The following is a 21752-nucleotide window of genomic DNA, read 5'->3' on the forward strand; positions in this document are numbered from 1 at the left end:
ATGTTCTTCTTTCGATTGATTGAATTTTGAATAAATTTTCCCCTTAATATGTAAAAATTTTCACATATACATATATTGCGTTTCAATCGGCTCAGCAGTTACGGAGTTATAATAAGAAATTGAAGAAAAAATATATTTTTACGTGAAAATAGCCAATTCTTTTGTTTAAAAAAAATCATAAAAAAACGAAAACGGCAGAAAATGTTCAGATTTATTGCTTTATCGCAAAGCCACATGTAATAGGTATAAAATGAGATATCAATCATAAAAATCTATTGATTCTTTTCGAATTTATTCACAATGAAGTGAATTCGCTTATTTTCACAAAATTGTATTTCAGTCTAGAAATGTTTAAAAAATATGTACATTGAGATGAAATGAATGAAACTAAAACCAACATATGTAAGCATCCGATAAAAGAAAAAATGTAAGAATGTGTATTGTGTTTGTAGTTTGAGATCGCCTCAAAAAGTGGCGAAAAATAATTGTGAATAATGAGATCCCTGAGAAAACTTTAGGACATAATTAAATTTTTTTTTTAAGTTATCCCAATAATATATTTCACATATATACCTATACTTTTATGTATTTATGTTTGTATATATTTTATATAAATAGGAATAGTCTTATACTAAAAAAAAACCCTTCTTAGTCTTATATTTCTTTCATTTTAAAGTTGCACAAATCTTTCACTCACTCTATGCAGACATGCTCTTCTATTTCTTTAAAATAAAATGGGGGACACAACTTGTCATATAACCTTTTGTTGTTGTTGTAGCTGATGTTATATATAGTATTTTTGATTGCAATTCTTAAGGAATTTTATACAAATATTTGCTAAACATTCTACACAAACACACATATAAATACGTATTTTTTTTATCAAAGTTCTAGAATCTTTGTTACAATTAGTAGATCTAGCCTTTAGCTTGAAATGCAAGTAAAAGTACGTAGTACGTATATATACATATCAGTGTTGCCACTTCATGTGTAATTACACATATTGTGTGTAATTTTAACTTGGATGTGTAGCCCATGTGTAATTGAGTGAATGTGTAATTCATGTGTAGTTTTAAATTCCAATTATATCCAAAATATATTGTCAATGTATGTCTTTTATCTATATTTTTGATTTTAATTGAATAAATGAATTATGGATTGTTCAGATTTCAAAACCGACTGAAATAAATATGTACATTTATATGAGGAAAAGTAGCTATATCCTCTATTTTTAGTATTTTAGTATTCATATTTATTATATTGTACTCGTTTGTTACTCAGTATAATGGAATTATGGCCTTATTACACATTGTGTTGAGAAATAAGACCATATGACTTTATTACCACCGTGGGAGTGAAATAAAGTCATAATCAATTATTGGCCAAAGAGGAAATAAAGCCATATCAGTGTAAAATTGCTTGTTGCTTGTTGTCCGCTCTTAGGTACTTTCTCCTCCGTGGAATGCGGCAGGCGGCTTCGCTAAATAAAGCCTTTCTTGTAAATAAATTATTAAAAAATACTTTTTTTTGGAGTGGATGTTCTGTAATTTTTGATTGAACTTTCTTTTCTTGGCAAATTAAATAAATCATTTTAGCAAACAAAAAATTGTCTAAATGCAATAATGTCATAATGGCTTTATTTCACTTCTTCCATGGAAATAAGGTCATATGGTCTTATTTCTCAACACAATGTGTAATAAGGCCATATGACCTTATTGCCTATGGCCTTATTTCACTGCACCTGGAATTATATGTACTAGGATCGCCCGGTGGCAGAAATTCGAAAACCATATATGTTTTATTAATATAGGTGGACAATAACATTAAAAGTGTACCACAAAAAAAACGTGTGTCCTATTTATATATAAGATGAAGATATGAATCAAGTTTGAACTAAATTAACATTAAGGTTTGCAGAAAAATACGATAAGTAATTTGAAGATTGCTATGTTTGGTTTTCCAAGTGGACATTTCGCCTTTTGTGATAGTTTTGTTTGCGTAATATTGGTAATAGAAACTAAATTTTAGTTTATATATAAGACTTTTAATTCCAACATGAAAAAAATATAAAACGACAAATACTATTCAATAACTATACATTTTTACAAGTTATTACAAATTGTAATTGGAAAAACATTAATTTTCAAAATAACCCCAAATCGAAAATTTGTATTTTTAAAATTTTAAATTGTTTATAGAATAAGGGTAAATGTATTTACAGATAACGGTATAAACTATTATATCGGTAACGGTAATTGCAGTTATTTCGGGGTAAAGTTAGCCAATCTTAAGAGAAAAAAACAAGAACGTAGGAATTTGTGTGAGAAAAATTTATTTACAAATTGTTACTAGTTATTTTTTATACCCGTAAGAACTGTTTTGTGTTTATGCTATTGTCTGTCTGGTTTGTGTTTTAAATAATAAACAATAAAATTGACTTACTATTTTGGAAGCTTTATTTCAAATTTATAACTACAAATTTTATAAATATAAACGTTACAAGATTTTACTGCTAAAGTATTTACTGGGAAGGAAAATGGTCAGAGCTATAATTTTTAAACTGAAAACAAAACTGATTTCCAAGCACTTAATATAAATTAGGAATAAATTAAAATTCGAAAGCAAACAGTGTGCTATTTTTTAAATATTGTTAAATTTTTAATAGAAATGGAACAATCTCCGAATGGAAATTGATTAATATTTGTTAAAAGCGTATTTGGAATTGACATATTTGACTGATCTCAAGAATTCATTAAATTTGAAAAATTCACAAAAAAAAGAGATTGATAACTTTGCTTTAATACCCCTCATGTATCCAAGTCCTGGATAAATTAAAATTACCGCAAGTGAAAATTGTCCATTGACAATAAAGTGATCGTATTTGGTCCAAACATCCCAGAGTCCACTTTGACAAACATTTTATATTCATCACAATTTCTCGTATTGAAATCACGAAAATTTATTTACACGTGTAATTTTTTCTCGTATGTGTAATTGAGGCATGAGGCATGTGTAGTTTATAATTTTCTTGGTGGCAACACTGATACATATACATAGGTATTTATATAAAAGTACTATTTTACAATAAACTAAATACAAGTGCAAAAAAATACTCAGTATGAGTTGTACTAAGTACTTGAGCAGCAGCTGTATGTTTCTTTGACAAAATAAGTCAAGTGAAGCGGGTGAGTAACAGGAAAGAAAAAAACGAAAAGAAAAATAATCTAAAAAAATAACAACTAATTTTGGGGGAAATAGTGCGTCGTTGGGTGGAAAACTACAACTACAACTACAACTGCACAAGTGAAATAAAATAAAACTCCTTTTGAAGAAACTTTCCTATTAAAAAGCAAACAAATAAACTTTAAATCAAATCTTTGCTCAACATTTTACCAACTCTGGAATACTCAGAAGGAGTAACTTTGTTTTTTTTTTTGCAAAAGTTACAAAAAGAAGTTGCACAAATGTTAAAACTTTTTTTTCTCAGTTTTACTAACTGCTTTTTCTAGAGCTGCGTAAAAGAACTCTTCATACTCGTTCGAAATAATATTTGTATTGCTGCTGCTTTTTAAAATAATGTTCACTTTTGTTTATGCTATTTTACTTTGATGCGTAATAAAGTTTTTATTTGCCTACTTGTAGCAGACTCTTACTCTCAGACATTTTAATGCGTAGAAATATACATATGTATATCGTCAGTTAAAATCTAAAATGTCCTATTTAGAATTTCAGAAATTGCATTTAAATTACTATATACCTTTCTTTAGCAAATTGTTATAGAATTGCTAGTTACCGCTTTTTGTATTTTAGCTGACGATATATATATTTACTTATGTCTTAATATGTGTGAGTTTGTGTTTTTATTTTTTTTATAAACCAGGATACGCATTTTGTTTTTACAAAGTCATATGCATTTTTAATCTTCAATCTAAAGTTTCTCATATTTTAAAAAAATATGTTTTCAAAGCTTTTAACTTGTATAAGAACTCTTTCAATCATTATTAAGATAAATTTATTTTTGCTTTAATTTTAAACTATATGCTCTTTAAGGATTTTTATTAGATTTTGTTGTAACTTTTTAATCATGTTTCCTATAAAATTAGACTATATTAATAAACAACTTTCAGTTCTTAAATTGACTTCACATAAGACTACACAAAATGTATTTAATGGCAATTTCTAATTCGGAAATTATTATTATAAACCTTTGTATACATTAAAATAAACATGTTTGTTACAAAAAATGCATATTCATCAACTAGTTATTCATCGACTTTGAAATACCTTTTATATATATTGTTACGAATTTGCATTAGCGATTTGCATTTAACGGTCCGTAATGACTGCCTGCAACATTCATCATGTTTATAAAAATTTCCATCAGTAGAAACTTCTACTTAGCAACATTGTTGATAGCACGTATTCATTAGAATTGTTTGTAAGTATGGCTACACTAAATGTAGCTTCTAAAGCTAAGAGCTTTAGAACTCGAATATTCTAGTTTTGTCCGTTAAGATCATTCATGAAGCTACTAGAAGGAATATGCTGCTTTTATTTGCAAACAAAAGTATCCGGTTTATTTAAAGGAAATAAACCTCCATTTTCAAAAAGCAAAAACGTAATAACATGGATAGTATTGTATATGTATCATAGTCGGGGGTAGTAAATGGTGATTGAAATCAGCATTGCACTATCACTCACTAAAATTGCAAAAAATTTAGTTTGTACTATTTTTGATTAGCTAAAAAAATAGTGATAGTGATAATTTTTTAACTATCACTAAACGAAGATTTAGTGCAAAAATCTGCACTACAATTAATTGGTGCAAAATTTTAACCTGCAATCAAAAAAAACTGCATTAAACATGCTATCACTAAATTTTCAGAAATGAGTAGTCATGAAATTAATGATTCCAAATTCGAAAAATAAAATTTTTAAATATTTTTTGTTATTTTTAATGAAGTATTAGTCTTAAGTTTTAAATTAGTGTACAGAAATAAACTTAAACCATTTTTAACTTAAAAATTTAGTGCACAATTTGAAGCTGCACTCAAATTAGTGCATACAAAAAAGTTGCAATAAACTGATGATTGCATTTTTTTAAATCAACTTATTTAATGTTGAGTGCAAAATTTTTTAACTCACTATCACTAATGTTTAGTGAGGCTGCTAATTTTCAACTCAGCACTAAATATGAACAAAATGATTGCACTAATTTTGCACTATCACTAAGTATTAGTGCAAACTGCAAAATTAGTGCACTACCCCCATCTATGATATGATACTTTCCATGTATGTACTTCATTATATGGAGTGGTTGTTTTGACACGGGAGCCAAAAAAGTTTGAAACCCAAGAATTGGAGGCATTACTCAATAAAGATAGTTGTCAAACTCAACAAGAGCTTCAGAAATCATTGGGAGCTACTCAATCAGCAATTTCAAAACGTTTGCAGGAAGCAGGATTCATCCAAAAGCAAATGTTTTAAAATAAAAGCGAAACATTTGGAAAAATTCCGAATTTTTTAGTCATACACCCAATATTTTTCAATACATACATATATTTTTTTTTATTTTTTGTATGCAAAATTTCCAAATCATGTTAAAGTAGCTAACAAACGAACAAAACATGGGAAAAATACAGTGTTAAGATAGTTGAGGTATAATTTATTATCTTTTGTCCCGCGTAAGTTTTGAAAATCCGGCCATTTTTCACCTATTTTTAAAATTGTCCTGCATTTTGTATAAATAAAACTGGCACCCCTAATATGTACACAACTTAGTATCCGAGATATATCCAAAAATATAGCAAATATCGCGTTAGTCGTGTTTTTTTATCATATCTTAGTCATTTATATACAAATAGCGCTGCTACTAAATACAAAAATTCTCGAACTTCTAATATATTGATCCAGATGGAGAGTCTATACCAATATATGTATCTGATATTGTCCCACTTGGTTGCTCAATATTATAAATTCTGTAATAATTAGAAAAAATACTTTGTAAAATATGTCTCCAAACAAATCAGTCCATAAATGGCCGAGATAAAAGCGATTAATCATAAAAAATCCAAATAACAAAACCGTTTTTTATAAACAAAAAATGTGTAGTTTACAAATATAAAAATAAAATTTAAATATGACGGAACTTTAAAAAAAGTAACTCACGATCGTCCTTTTATACTACATACACTTCTACATGGACAATATATTTTATTATGTACGGTTTTCTAAAAACAAATAACAAACTAAACATTTAAAGTTAACTTTTATCTAACATCCTTTGAATATCCTTAATAAAAACAAATGTTTTCCCCTCCAAAAAAAAAAAACAAAAAACAAAAATTAACTAAGCTTCAACTATAAAGACGTTATGTGGTGACAGCCTCTAAAAAACATTAAATGTATTTCAGAACAAATGCATGTTTATTGTATGAAGTTTTCAAGCAAAAAAATGACATCATCAGCACAATCTACACAAAACTAAAAGCAAAAATAAAGTAAACTGAAAAAAAAAACTGTAAAAATTTCAATTTTTAAAACTATGAGATACATAAAGTACGAGTAGAAAAAAAAACAAGCAAACATAACATATAGATAAGAGGTATTTTGGATACAGTGGAACCTCCAAAGAAACACTACATAGACAGGATCAAAAGTAGTTTTATAAAATGGCCATTGACTGGACTAGAATGATTTTTTGGCAGGTTTTACTGTTTTATATATGAATGAATGTTGTTAGTGTGTTTACACACTATAGATTGTAATTTTGTTATTGTGTATTTTAGATTTTTTGTAGTTAAAAAATCTGAAGAAAAAAAATTCGTATTTGGTGGTTATTGTTTTATAGAGTGCGTGTGTGTGTTACTTGAAAGTTAGTGCTTGTGTGGGGGGTTTGTTCATGGCAAAAGTCCTGTTTTTGACTCATGTTCATGTTGAAGGTTTTTTGCTAAAGTGAATGAAACTCTGAAAAAACAGCATAAAATCCATCATATTGGTGTGAGTTCTTGTTTTTTTTTATTTTTATAGAATGTTTTGGTTTCGTTTGTAACGCTGAGGTCCTATTTCAACGCTTCCTGTCTCTGCTTTCGTTGTGGTTTTCTTTTACACTGCTCTACTCTACTCCACACGTTGCCAAAGTGAAGTACAGAAACAGAAAACTGTGTTTTTATGTTAAAAAACGAAGAAAATAAATAAATAAAAAATTTTAAAAAAATACGTCACAAATTTTTGCTGCTTTCAATTCTCACTTGATGATGATGTACGTCGTATTTTTATTTATTCTGTTTAATTTTTGTTTTCTTTTATTTTTCAAACTTTTTTTTTGCGCATTTTTTTTTTCGTTTTCATATTAAAACTTTAAAGTTGATGTTGAAAAAAATTGTTGTGTTAAAACTCCGAAACTCTGAAATAAATGAAAAACTACCCTTAACGAAATACATACTTCTTAAATGATGATGACGATGGTGTTGTAGAAGAAAAAGATGATGATGACAACGAGCACAATGTTGATGATGATGATTTCGTTGCGCTGTGTAGTTGCTGTTGAAGTTACAACATTTCGTTATTGTTTTTGTTATTCTGATAACTTTTAAGGGATGATAATGCAATGACTTTTTATTTAACAAGTAAAAATACAAAAATAAAAAATATATGTAATTTTTTTTGTAAAAATAATTCAACTAAATTTATTGTAAAACCTTTAAATTACAAAATTTCCACTTAAATTGAATTTTTTCGATTTACAACAACCATAATTTGTTTTTCACTTTCAATTTCTAAATCAAGAAAATATTGTTGCTTTTTCAATATTATTTGGCAAAATAAAATGTTTGGCAACATGAGTTAAAGATTGTATTTCGCTTTGTGTTCAACCGAATAATGGAAATTTGAATATCTTGCTTGGAAAAAGGTCTAATTTTTAAATTTTTTTTGACATTTTGTACTTTCAATTGCCAATATATTTAAATCTAATAAGAATCCGATCCTAAATTAATCAATTTGTCGAACGTCTCGTTATACCCAATTCATGTTATACCCATTACCATGTGTGATTCGTTTGCGACCCTATAAAGTAAACCTCGTCGTAGCTATCAATTATTTCTTATAACTTAGGAGATATGTATTCGCATTTGAAAATTAAATTTTCAATATTTTTACCCACGCAACTCCACTTTTTTGATAACAGCGGGTCCAAATACTTCCCGATTTTCTCCATTATTCTTTAAAAATCATGACTGACTCCAAAGTTATACGCATTTGAATTGAAAATTTTTTAAAAATACGAATTTTCGCTAGTTTTTGGAAAAAAGGAACTTTTATTCTTTTTTAAGTTATCTAAAAAAATTCTAAGAAAAGGTATTAGGAATTTAAACATTTTGAAAAGCTAACTTTACATTAAATATTTTAAATGAAAACAAATTTAAAAATTTTTGATACCGAGGTCATCAGGTCCATCCAAAAAGTGCCTATTTTTTTATATAAAATTCAAATTTATTGCAAACATTCTCAAAATTCGTAGTTGATATTAAAATATAGTAACCCATTTCAAATGGCCAAATATTTTCTTAATTATTTTGTAAAGGGTTTCGATAACCCCACCCCTAATATGGATATTAGAGCCAAAAAAGTAAAAATCCCATTTTTGGGAATTGCGGAATTCCTGATTATAAATTCTCTGTCAGTTGTTAAGTTTTCCCTAATTAATTTGCCATGTAAAAACAGTCCATTAATACTGTTTTTTTCTATTGGGGTAAACGGTATACAAGATTCGGAACAAGGGAACATATATTTTCGAGTTATTTGCTTTAGAAATTTTCTTTGGGTTCCTAAATTAAGAGACCTGCAGATTCTTTGTCTAGAGAGAGATCAAATACATCTGTTTCTAAACCCAAATTCCAAAATTATGGTTACAAAAACTTTTATAAGTCAAAACGAAATTTATATTTTACAAAACAACAAAATGTTTTTTTTTGACACATAACTACGGTTTGTCATGTTATTCGGCAGGTCTTTGGGTGGTATTGATAATATTTGGTTGCTGTTTAAACAATAAATAAGACATCTTAAGATAAAAAAAAAATAAAATAATCAAAAGACATGAAATTGAATTTTTTTCTAAGCAATAACTTACAAAAAAAATGATGACTAAACAAGTGTTTGTGAGAAAATACACTTGTATCTAAGTGTGTATGTGTTTTGTATTTATGTAATATAAAATCGATTTAGAAAATTAAATTGTTGTCTTTTTCTTGTATTATTATTTTTGCTTTTTTAACAAATTATGATGTAATAAATTGGAAAAAATATATAATAAATAAAATAAAAAAAAAATATATTGAATATTTATGTACTTAAATATTTTTTGTAACTAAGTAAGAAATGCTGCAACATTATTTTTAAACAATTTTCGATAAATAAAAGTTTATCCTTTGAATAAGAAAACTTCAAAACCATTCATTTGCAATTCCTTTGACTTGTTTATAGTTCGATCAAACTACAACTTCAACAGCAAACGTATTGAATACAAATTTGCAATAGTATTTCTTTGTATGTATGTAGTTGCAAGTGTAGGTTCAAAAGTTCCATTTCATTTTGTTTTCCTGTTCGTTGATTTCCCAAACAAACAAATGTATATTTGTACAATATTCCTTATTGAGTGGCTGCCTGACTAACTGACTGATTCTACCAGTCAGAGTGTGTAACTGACGGTTGTGTCATGGTTTGTTAAACACCACATTTTGGTTAAACTAGAGAAGAAATAACAAAGTTTTACTTGCACCTTGTTTTCTATGTGTATGTATGAATTTATCTATGTTTGTGTCTGTGTGTTTACCTTTATGGGAATGTGAGTTTTAAAAAGGGTTAACTACAGTTTTCAACCTGTTCCCTGCAATTATTGCAGCAACTATTGGCTTTCACTATTACAATGTTTTATGCGCATAAATGTATGTATTTGTTTCATTTAAAATGTATGAGTATTTGTGTTTATATATGTATGTATATGTAGGTTTCTATGTATAAAGAAAGACAGAAAGAGAGCGTATACATTTGCTAATTGTTTTCCTTTTAGTTTTCTTTTATTTTTTTTTTTTGTTTTTTTTTTGTTCAATTTCTCTTGGTTGCTAAGCATTGTATGAGAAAATAACGACCTTGTTCCATGTAGAACTTATTCTTGCAATAAATACACTTGAAGAAATTTGTTTAATATACAAAATAATAAACAATCATTTTTTACAATTATAAAGAACTTCAATGTCTGCCAATAGCACTAACAGAAAACTTTATGACTTACGATTTAAGAGGAAATCATTCGCTACTACAGCTTATTTAAACCTGCACTTATGATCTTGTTACAAAATTAATTAATTATATTATTATTACATGATCACTGATATGAATGATTCTTTCAGTGTACTCCAATAATGCGCCCTAAAGGTAAGATAAAACTAACCCTTTCTTTGAATTTTTTTTTTAACTTTTTTTTTAAAACATTCTAAGAAATGTTTGCTACAACAGCACTTGCAATACAGAAATAATTCTATACCAAAATAATGCATTTTAAGCAAATAATTTGTCCCCTCTGCCATGCACCATAATGTAACACAAACATTATCAAGGATATTAAAAATAATGAACATTTGTTGGAATTTTACGTTTTCTTTTGTTGTGGCATAAATTAAAATATACATTACTTACAAGATAAAATCGAGTATTTATTTATATATGTATTTATTAATAAATAAGGAAAATTGCAACAAAAGAAATAATAAGTACATTGGGTCACCTATATAGTTAAAGTAAATTGTTACTCTTAGTTTCAATAGAAACAACTAGGGGAGTACCATCCATTTGATTTCTCGTAATGAGTAATTTAGATACTTTTCTTTCATAAATTGCTCGTTAAAATATGGCAATTAAGAAGAGATTAATGACCAGGGAGTTTTAGCTAAAGAAATGTTAATTTTAGTAGTTTAGCTTACAAATCGCTTACATGGAAACAGTTTGGTAATAGCAAGACATCCATATATTAAACAGATGGACTATGGCTATTTATACTACTCCCCATCTATTTTATATTTTATTGCTTTCCTGATTTTATGTTAAAGCCGGACAGTCTCGGTTTGTGTTAAAAATCGGCTAATATCTCGGGAATTTGAGCACATGTTAAATGGCTATATCTTTATATATGGGGCATTTCATGTCAAGTGAACCAACTTTTCAAATCGATGTCTTCCGATCGAGATAAAATTTGCACCAAGGTTAGTCCTATTGGATAGTAAATTTTCAACAAGATCTGTCAAGAACTCTCTGAGTTAAAGAGAGTCAAAATTTGACATTTTGGCTAAACAGGTGCTTTTTCAATATGTGTCCCAAATAGTTTAGATAACAATTTCTTCAATCTTTCGAAAAAAACATTAAAAACTTTTTTGACTTTTTTTCAAAATGATCCCTTTTTTTGTTCAAAAGAAAGTTTAACCGGTTTTTTTTCTAAGGTCGGTTTCAGTTTTTTTTGAAAAGCTCACATTTCGAATATCGAAGAAACCGGGGTTTTATCCTCGAATAGCCGGTTTTTTCTAAAAGTGTATTTTTATGAGTTTTAGTGTATTAAAAACTTTAAAAAATATCCAAAATCCAAAAAAAAAAAATTAAAACAAATACTTCAACTATTTTAGAAGACTTTTTATATTTAGAAAATCTCACAAGTGATCTGGAAAGACTGAAAACTTACTCAATGCTTTGTTTTCTATATGTCCTACAAATACACATATAAAAGATAATTTTCAATGTCTAGTAAAGCATTTAAACTTTGTTTTACTTATTCCTAAGAGATTACTTTACCTTCATAAGGTCTTCAAATTTACTGGCGTTAACAATCTTCGGATCAAATTTGACCCAAATAGAAAATAGAAGTTTTTTTTTAAAAAACCTAACATTTAAACCTTAACATTTTACCCGAAGACCTTATGAAGGATAAGAAAAACAGTAGTTCAGCAAGTATGATGAAAAGAAAAATGTAACTTATTTGTACGTAACAAAAGACCTTAAGTCCAAACAAGTTTATAGATATTTTTTGCCAATTTGTTTTTCTAAAAACCTAACGTAGAACCGAAGACCTTGTGAAGGATAAAATAAGTAATGGAAATGGTTTTAATCACTTTTGGACGCTTAGTGCGATGCGTGTGGGTTATACATACATATATGAAAACAAGTGTTTTGTAACTCAAGATAAACAATTTTAGATTTTTTTTGGCAGAATCCAACTTTTTGACGTTTTTATTTTTTTTGCTCAAAAGAAAGCTTGGGTCCATTAGGCGAGTGGGATATATATCAAAATAAATGTTTTAACTCAAAAATTGTATGTCTTGAGCTACAGTTATTCAATTCTATAATTTTTTGTCAAGATTTTTCAGATTTTCTTCAGAAAAGCGGGTTTACAAATATATTTTCTAAAGTGAGGCCATACTCGATCCAAATTTCTAAATTGCAGCTCTGAAAGAACATTGAAATACCTTTATTTTGATATACAGTGTCTCATAAGCGGACACCTAAGGGACTGACAAATTTGTGCGGTTTTTAGAGGTGTTCGCTATTGAGAGTAGAAAATAATTCCAAAGAATTTTTTTGCGACTGAAAAAAGTGTCCGTTAATGGGACGTGTCCGCTTTAGAGAGGTGTCCGCAAAGAGAGAGTACTATTTGAGCTATTCCAAATTGTTCCTATCAAATTAAAATTATATATGAAATCAAGTTTTGACTTATACCTTGGCTATTTATGGAGCGATTTGGATAATTATTTCAATACTGAAAATTATGTTAGATAGTTGATTAGGGTTAGATATATATAGCTGTAAAAAGTATGAAAATTCTAATACTTATGACCAGAAAACATTTGTCAACAAAATTTTGAACGTATCATTTAAATTTAATTTACTTACGCCAATTCTTTAAACTATATATAATTCTAAGTTTGGGATCAAATCTCTATAGCGTTTCTCAAAAATTTAAATTATGTAGGTTTTGGCAGTTATTAAGTAAACATTTGATAAGAAAATTATTTGAACGCTGTCTAAGACAGAATTTATTTGTTTCTAAACATATTATTTCTATACTTTCAATTGATTTTCTGTTACAATCAAACAATTGTAGTGACATAATTTCATCCATACATATTTAGCCCATATTTCGAAACCTTGACAAAATTTACAAGACCCACATGTTATTTAAACTGGCTTCAGAAAATATTTTACGCAGTGTAAAGAAAAGCAGCGACCATCATTTATCAACATTTTAACTGTAGATCGTGTATGTCAAAATGAGTATTTTATCAATTTAACACTTTCAATCAAATATTCTTTATATTTATTATTTGTTCAACATTTTCTTTTTTTTTTGTTGTTTTTTTTTTTGTTAAAAAGGATGTCACAAATTATTATCATTTAACAACGCATAACAATCAGTTGTAGTAGTTCTTGATTCTGTTTGTTTTTCTTTTTTTGTTATGTGGTTTTATTGTTGTTTTGCTGTAACTTTTATATTTTTAAATTTTGATGAATGAATGGATAAATGAATAAACTACTGCATACACATGGATCTGTCTGTGAGTGTGACATACACAGAGTCATACAGTCCGTCAGTTTATATGAATGTATATTTCGTGAGTAAAATAACTGACATTTATGAACTACTGCTTGTCTAAATGAATTCTATAAGCATCCATAATATCACTCACAACCATTCAGATAACCCAACCTACCCAGTCAGCCAGCCAGCCATCATCATCCATTCATACCATCCAACCAACCAACCATCATCATCGGAAGCTGTGTAACACCAAATAAATAAATAATAAAAAAACAACAACAGCAGCAAACACTAGCTTAATGTATGAGAAAACGTTTTATTTTATTCACACACAATCCACGTAGACAATTGAGCAGATCCAAGAAGTGCTTTTTTCACATTTTCATAAATAAATATTGTTGTAGTTTATTATTTAATTTACAATGATGCATCATTATTTAAAGCAAAAGTTTTTCGAAAAAAAAAACACATACAGTCACTATATGTTGGTGAAATCAAAATTATTACTTAAATCATTAAGATCATTTTGCATGTAGTCTTCATCCTGAATATCCTTTTCATTTTGTTTGTTTTGCTCACATTCTAAGGCGTGTGTGTGTGTGTTTGTTTAACTGTGTTGGGATTAATACCTGCAACAAAGTTTATTGAACTTTATTTTAAAGAATAAAATTTTTTTCTGTTTGTTTTTGTTTTTATTCTTTTCATATAAAATTTCAAGTTTTCTTGTGAATCCATAGAGTAGTACTCGTAACAAAATAAAGCAAAAAAAAATTCAAAAAAACAAACACATCACACACACAACAAAAAATAAAAAAAAACACATTGAAAACCACCTGCCTTCAACAATATTTTGGTATATACTCGTTGGTATTCTTTAGTTTTTTTGTTTTTTATGTTCTCCTCTACCATGAAATATCATGTTTTAATTGGTTTGCTTGTTATTCCTGGTTTTAATACTTGAATATTTTTTTTTTATATTTTTGTTTTTCACTTTTAATCATAAAAAAATAAAATAAATACACTCACACACATAGCCATATGTATATGTTTGTGTGTACTAATATAGGACATTCTATATACTTTACAGGATTAAACAAAAAAAAAATAGTAAATAGGTACTTACTATAAAAAAAGAAATACATAAATAAATAAAAAATTAATGAAATTTAATACATACTTGTTTGGCTTTAGGTTCCTGCAAATAAAATTAAAAGAAAAACAAAAGAAATTAATATAATTTTGTTGAAAATATATAAAAAATAATAAATAGTAAATTCCAATATTAAAAATAATTACTATAGAATTAAATTATAATTAAATTAATGGCTTATAAAATAGTTTTGTTAAATATTTTTGCTTAAAAACCAAATAAAGTTTCACTTAATTGTGTTCGTACTCAGTTGGAATTATTTTTGAAAAATATCTAAAAAATCTTCAGCTAAGTATTATACGAAAACTTGGAGTTTTTAATAAAAGCCTAGTACTCTGTTGATATTTGAGAAAAATATTGATTTTTTTCACTCGCAGCATTTGATATGCATTAAATGTAGTCTATCTCGCGATTTTCCAAAGTTTGCAACATTGTTTTATATGGGTAAACAAAAACCATATTTTACGTAATATTTATGCTTTTTGTAATTTAAATGAATGAAAATTGTTTGGCAGCGGAATTTCAATCGAGCGAAAGAAGTGTTGCTCATATTATTATTTTGAACAGAGTACAAAGCTTATTTATAGCTTTAATTGAAAACAATAATTGTTAATTACACGGTGCTACGATGGAAAAAAACTTGGAAAACGTCCTGTAGCTTAGTCAGTTTTTGTCCGACTTTAAATTTTTTAACGGGTTTGGAAAGAAAACTGATTACGCTTTAAAATGATGTGCATTTTTTGATTTATCAACATTTTTGATTTTAGTCGCTTTTCATTGCTTATTTTGATATGAAAGTTTATAAAAATTTATACCAAAATATATAGGAAATTTAGTTCTTAACAAAACATGGTTTTAATTATTCAAATCGGATGAAAATTCTAAATGTTATTCAACTTTTAATTAACACCATTTTTAGTATTTTCTCCCCCAGCGCATATAAATAAAAATAAACCAAAAAAATAGAAAAAAAATATTTGGAAAATTTTGAATTTACAAGGTAAATTTTTTCGAACTTTTTTCAAAAAAGTTTAATAACTTTTGCAAATATAAACCGATTTTAACAAGTAATATCTCATATAAAGTTGTCTTTAAAACACTGTGCAAAAAAGAATAGGTTTTCACAGAAAAAATTAAATTAACTATTGTTGAATATGAAAAATTACGAACAAAAATAAAAAATAAAGCTAAACTTTTTATAAAAACTTACGCAATTTTTTTTGATATACATTTTATGAAAGCTTAATTCTTTGTCTATCTATATTTTTATATAACTTTGAAATCGGTCTAAAAATGTGTGAGTTAGAGGTACTAAAGTACTACGACCTACCCTAAAACAGTTTTTTCAAAATATCTTAAAATTTTGAGGGTGTTTCAAAATCTTTGAAAACGGTTTTAGTATGTCCTCACCTAGGCCTACAACCCCAATAAGGCCGCTTTTCAAGTTCTGACAAAAAGTGTCATTTTGTAGCAGAGTGTTATTATCGGAGTAAAGAATACAAATAAATATGATTAAAAAATTTATTATTACAGAAATCGCTAAATACAGGACAAAAATCTTCAAAACGTCAATGATCCATTATGGATTCCTAAAATCGTGTTCATCAAGAACCGAAAAATTGTTCATCACTTCAAGAACAACAATAAAATCAGTGTCTGAATCGATATAAGTAAAATTTATAATCAAACTACAGATCTTAATTCAGAGGGATGCTTAGGGATGAATCCTGATAAAGCCAGAGCTTTGAATTAATTAAATAAATTTTGGCTTAATTAACTAAAATCCTAATTCAGAATTAAAAATGTCAGCTATTTTTTTCCGGAAAACAATTCCCGACAATACAAATTCTTTAGATTCATTCAAAGACATTATTAGAATATAATTCATTTGTTGTTGAATTAATTCATTATAATATTCATTCAAACTTTGAATGATTAAATTTTTGTTAATTTAAATCTAATCCAAATTTAATTAAAATATTTTTTCTTCAATCAAATTGTTGGGCTTTCAATCATTTACAAAATTAATTGAAAATAATTGTGTAAAGCCTATTTTTAATAGATTTGAATTCAAGAAAAATGTAATCATTCAATAAATTTTTAAAGGGATAAGGATGTAAGGAATTAAAGAAAACTTGAATGACTAAATAAGGAATTAATTCTGTAAATAGTGAATTCTCATAGGAATGAAGTCACTACGTTTGAACTACTATGGAACTATGCCTAGAAATGAATTTGTATTGAATTCTTTAATGGAATGGTTAAGAGAAAAAGTATAATTTTATTTTGAAAAATGAAACTAATGAATCATTTGTGATCCCATTTGTGATCCCATACAGATATATTTATATCCTTCTAATTCTTATAACAATAATTATTCTAAAAACAATTTAGAAGTGTGATTTAGTATTACACTTCTAAATTTTTTGCAGATCTGTCCATAATTGGCAATGAGGATCGATATAAATTAACCAGAGTTTTCATAAAACTCTTAAATATATTATCATTGGAACGAAATTCACATAAAATATGAATTTGCTAATAGAAATCACTCTATGAGATTTACTTATAATCGGACCAAAACTGACCATAGGTTTATTTAAAGGACCAATTCTGATAATCTCTTTAATGTCCTCATTAATTTCTTGAAATCACATAATTCAACGTACCTTTTTTATAAAAACATATACTTTCACATAAAATTGGTTAAATGTAAGGAGAATTATTATATTCCAATGTATCCAATGCTGAAAAGTGGTATTGATTTATCTTTAGAAGCACTGCACTATTTCAGAGCACCAAAAAAAACAATATATATAATAAAAAAGATCGAAATATCCGCCGGCATGTAAAATTGATAGTACATACACAATTTTAATTTCCCTATCGAAATTTGTTTCCTTATGAAAACTAATTCTATTATGAATGCAGTAATTTTCCAAAATTCTCTATACTTTAAAGATTAAAAGCTTAGTAAACTCAACCAATCAAAAACTTTGTTTAATCACTTTTTCATCTCACTTCAATGGACTATAAACTAATTTCGAATTAAAACTACAATTTACTATCACATTTTTCCAAATGTAGGGCAAATTTGACAAAATCTAGATAAAAAGCAAAATGTCAGCAAAGTGCAATTGTCCATGTAAATGCATTAAATAGATATGGGTAAAATAAAAACAATATTTTTACAGCATAATTTCTGCATGTAAAATAAGTTATACTTATTATTGTAAGCGGAATACAAATAAATAAATAAATGCGAACATAAATAAATTAAAACAATTTGTGTAATTACTTAATTTTGTAATTTTTTAAATACATAATGAAACGTGTTCAACATAAATTTGTAATGATTAAATATGACAAACAATTGTAAAATACATAAATACATGCATGTAAACATATTTATGCAAATATTTACCTACGCACACACACAAATACACATTTATGTATTTGTTTTCTTTTTTAATTTTTTTGTTATTTGGATTTTTAATTTATTTTCAGTTTTATAAGCCACCAGCGGATGGTGTTTAATTTACATGTTCGAGTGTAATTAAAAATTAATTGACACAGGTGAGAATAAAAACACACAAAACACTGAGCTTTAACGAAAAACAAAATACATGTAGGACAAACTCAAACCTAAATACATACATTTTTTCAAAACTATTTTTTCAATATTATTTTTTTGAATAAAGCAAATATTTATTTATTTTACATTTCAAATAAATGCTGAAAAAATTAAATATATATCATATAAATATGTTTTGATATGTATCTATGTATAGATGTGTAAGTGTGTAGAATAACAAAAAATATATATTTTTTACATACGTGTAAACGGATTCAAATGCAGATGCAATTTTCAGATGCAAAATACGTGATAACAAAATAATAAATCCTTTAAAAGTAACAACAACTACAACACAATGCAAAGATTTTCTAAAACAACAACTACAGCCAGAACTGCAACGTGCAACCACCATCGCATACATCCAGTACCCAGCAGTTCCAGCAGACAGTCCCGAACTAGTGTTTTTAACCAGCATTTAGGGTGACAACTTGTTACATAACTAGCTACGTGAGTAGTTATTTTAACACGTGTATGTCCTAAGTAGGAGATCAATTGCCCCTTTTTGATTACAAAGAGACTGTCTGATAGCTGGTCCAAAGTAGTCAACTCATTGGATTCACATACTGGTTACATAGCGTCAGTTACTTTACTAGTTTCCTAACTGGTTACTTGATCAGCTACATAACTAGTTATTTTAACATTTACAGAAACAAATAATCAGCTAAAAATACATAAAATAGACTGTTCAATAAACGATTGCTTGTAAACACACCTTCCTCCGACAATTCTCCAAGAGATTGCTTCTGGTGGGTAAAAAAAATACAAAATAAACGTTTAAAGTGACTTTACTATGGGTTACTAACGATATGTTACATGGGATATCAGTATACATAAGCAAAAATAAAAATAAACTGTATGAGAATTATATCAATAAAATTTGTATAAAACCAAAGCGTTTAAAGTGACTACACTCCAGATTACTTAGAGACACTTAAGTGAAATTTGTCTTCTCTATGCACTACAAATATACGTGTAAAATTATCATAAATATATAAATTGGAGTCAGCCAAGTGATATGACATTAGTGGAAATTACTGTCTATAAAGGATACATTGACTACTTGCTTAACTGCTGGGTATTATCAATGCCTAGAAACCAAACAAGAGAGAATTGTATCCCAGCAAACAAAAAGTCAAGCAATTTACTTTATTCCGTGCTTTTGATAGCAAATGTAATTTAAAACCTCTATGAAAATCTTTGACAAAGTTTGGGAAAAACTCCTCTATTTACTGAGAAAGTACCTAATTATTTTCAAACACTTTCAATACATGCTCAAACTTTTACATTTGAGAAAATCTTATATTTCAAATCATTCTCAATTTGAGATTGAGTGTCCATGTTCCCTGGGATATTCCAGCAAATAAATGCACACACACGCTCACTGCAGCATCCGAAGCAGATGCAAAAAATATATAAAAACTACAACAACAAAAAAACAAAAAAAAGGAATATAATAAAGCATTCAAAATAATGTTGCATGCCTCGCAAGTATTAATACAAATGTTCGAATGTATGTATGTAGTTATAAATGTGTTTGTAGTATGAATACTGTAGAAATCCATTGTGCTTTTGTACTTGCTAATGCAACTGCAACATTAAAACCTGATGCTTAATGTGAAACAAAACAACAACAACAAAAAAGGATGCAAAAAAATCCTGCTATGTGCCATTGTATGTATTTATATGGTTTCAGGCTGTGTTGCCTACTATTAAAACTATAAAAAATATATATTTCAAACACGATTTTAAGGAACAATTTAGAACTACGGCCTATGATACCAGATACCATTTGATTTGTTGTATTGTTTTTTTAAGAACAATTCTTGTCTATATGATCCGAAGAAAATAGGAAGAATATAATAAATATTTTGATTAAATTGTTGACATTATTATTTTATTTGATTTCTATTTCGAATAAATTTACTTGCGTTGAATTTTATCTCGATTGCAACATATGTATGAAATTTTAAGCCTGTTAAAACGCGATTCTTATATGGGTGCATTATCAAACTAAGAAACGATCGCTATTTTTTATATCGCTAGATTTTTATATACGAGATATTTTACCTTGATAATAATTGTATCAAAGATATAAATTCGTTGAAATGATTTTCAGAAGTGGGTCCTTTGATCAATTCTCGACAAATCATTAGAAAATCTGGTAGAGTAATTTATGTCTACTAGACATTATTTTGATTGTGAATTTGATTCTGATGGCAATATATTTAAGTTTTTTATGCTTGTTAAAGGTAGTATCGGAATTGATTCTTAAATGGAAGCTATGGGCAATTATGTACCAATCAATCCTCAAAGTAATTTGGAAGCAGCGACCGTAAAGGTTATAGTGATATCAAAAAAAGTTTATTTATAACAGTTATTTTGTGACTTTAAAAATAAAAATCCATCTAAAACATTTATTATTCAACGTAAAAATAAAAGTTCGCATGAAACTCTTAAAAAAGAGTTTTAAATAGCCGTCATAAAAAAACTCATTTGAGGAGATTTATTTTTCCCGTCTTAAATAAAAGCATTTGAAAAAAATTATCTCAACTCCACAGTTAACCGTTATTTTTCAACGTAAAAATAAAAGTTCGCATGAAACACTTAAAAAAAGAGTTCTAAATAGCTGTCATAAAAAAACTCCTTTGAGGAGTTTTATTTTTCCCGTCAGAAAATAAAACTCATTTTATGTAAAATGACACCTAAAGCTGGCCGCTGGTCAGATCATTACAATTTGTAAAGCCCTCTGCATTGCAATTGAATAAATTGTCATTAAAATAAAATCTAGTAGAATTTTAATTTGTTATTGTTTGATTCCTATTATCAAATTTTTGTTGTTTTTTTCTTAAACAAATAAATTACTAAATCAGATAGACTCAATAAAGAAAGATACTGAAAAAAGTAGAAAATAAATGAAAAGAGTTTTATTTTCTGACGGGAAAAATAAAACTCCTCAAAGGAGTTTTTTTATAACAGCTATTTAAAACTCTTTTTTAAGTGTTTCATGCGAACTTTTATTTTTACGTTGAAAAATAACGGTTAACTGTTGAGATAATTTTTTTAATATCACCATAGTATCTAAAAGAGCTAATTTCTTTTGACTTTACAAACATCAGTAATAATGTATAATTTATTTTTTCACCAAATACATTTTGAATACGAATAATTTGGAATTGATTTATTTTGTTTAAAAAAAACAGCCAATATGACCACACTATTCACCTGCTCCTTTTAGAATAATTTGGCTTGAAATACACAAATATGTGTTAAACTAACTGTGGTTTTGAATTTACTTAAAAATAAATTTACATAAAAACTATAAACATACTAACGCAATGGGGCTTACCATTACAAAAATAAATGTTTGTGTTAAAAATCGTAGT

General features: G+C 27.3%; 1 protein-coding gene across 3 annotated transcripts in view; it reads right to left on the bottom strand.

The window, feature by feature from the left end:
- Tet (Ten-Eleven Translocation (TET) family protein) overlaps positions 1 to 21752 on the bottom strand; it is a 238684-nt gene that overhangs the window by 201448 nt on the left and 15484 nt on the right. For all 3 annotated transcript variants that reach the window (XM_065503220.1, XM_065503221.1, XM_065503219.1), the window contains exon 3: positions 14760 to 14777. In XM_065503220.1, coding sequence (XP_065359292.1) covers positions 14760 to 14777 — 18 coding nt within the window. The remainder of the gene's footprint in view (positions 1 to 14759; positions 14778 to 21752) is intronic.

This window comes from Calliphora vicina, chromosome 3 (genome assembly GCF_958450345.1).
Source record: "Calliphora vicina chromosome 3, idCalVici1.1, whole genome shotgun sequence".
Classification (NCBI taxonomy): Eukaryota; Metazoa; Arthropoda; class Insecta; order Diptera; family Calliphoridae; genus Calliphora; species Calliphora vicina.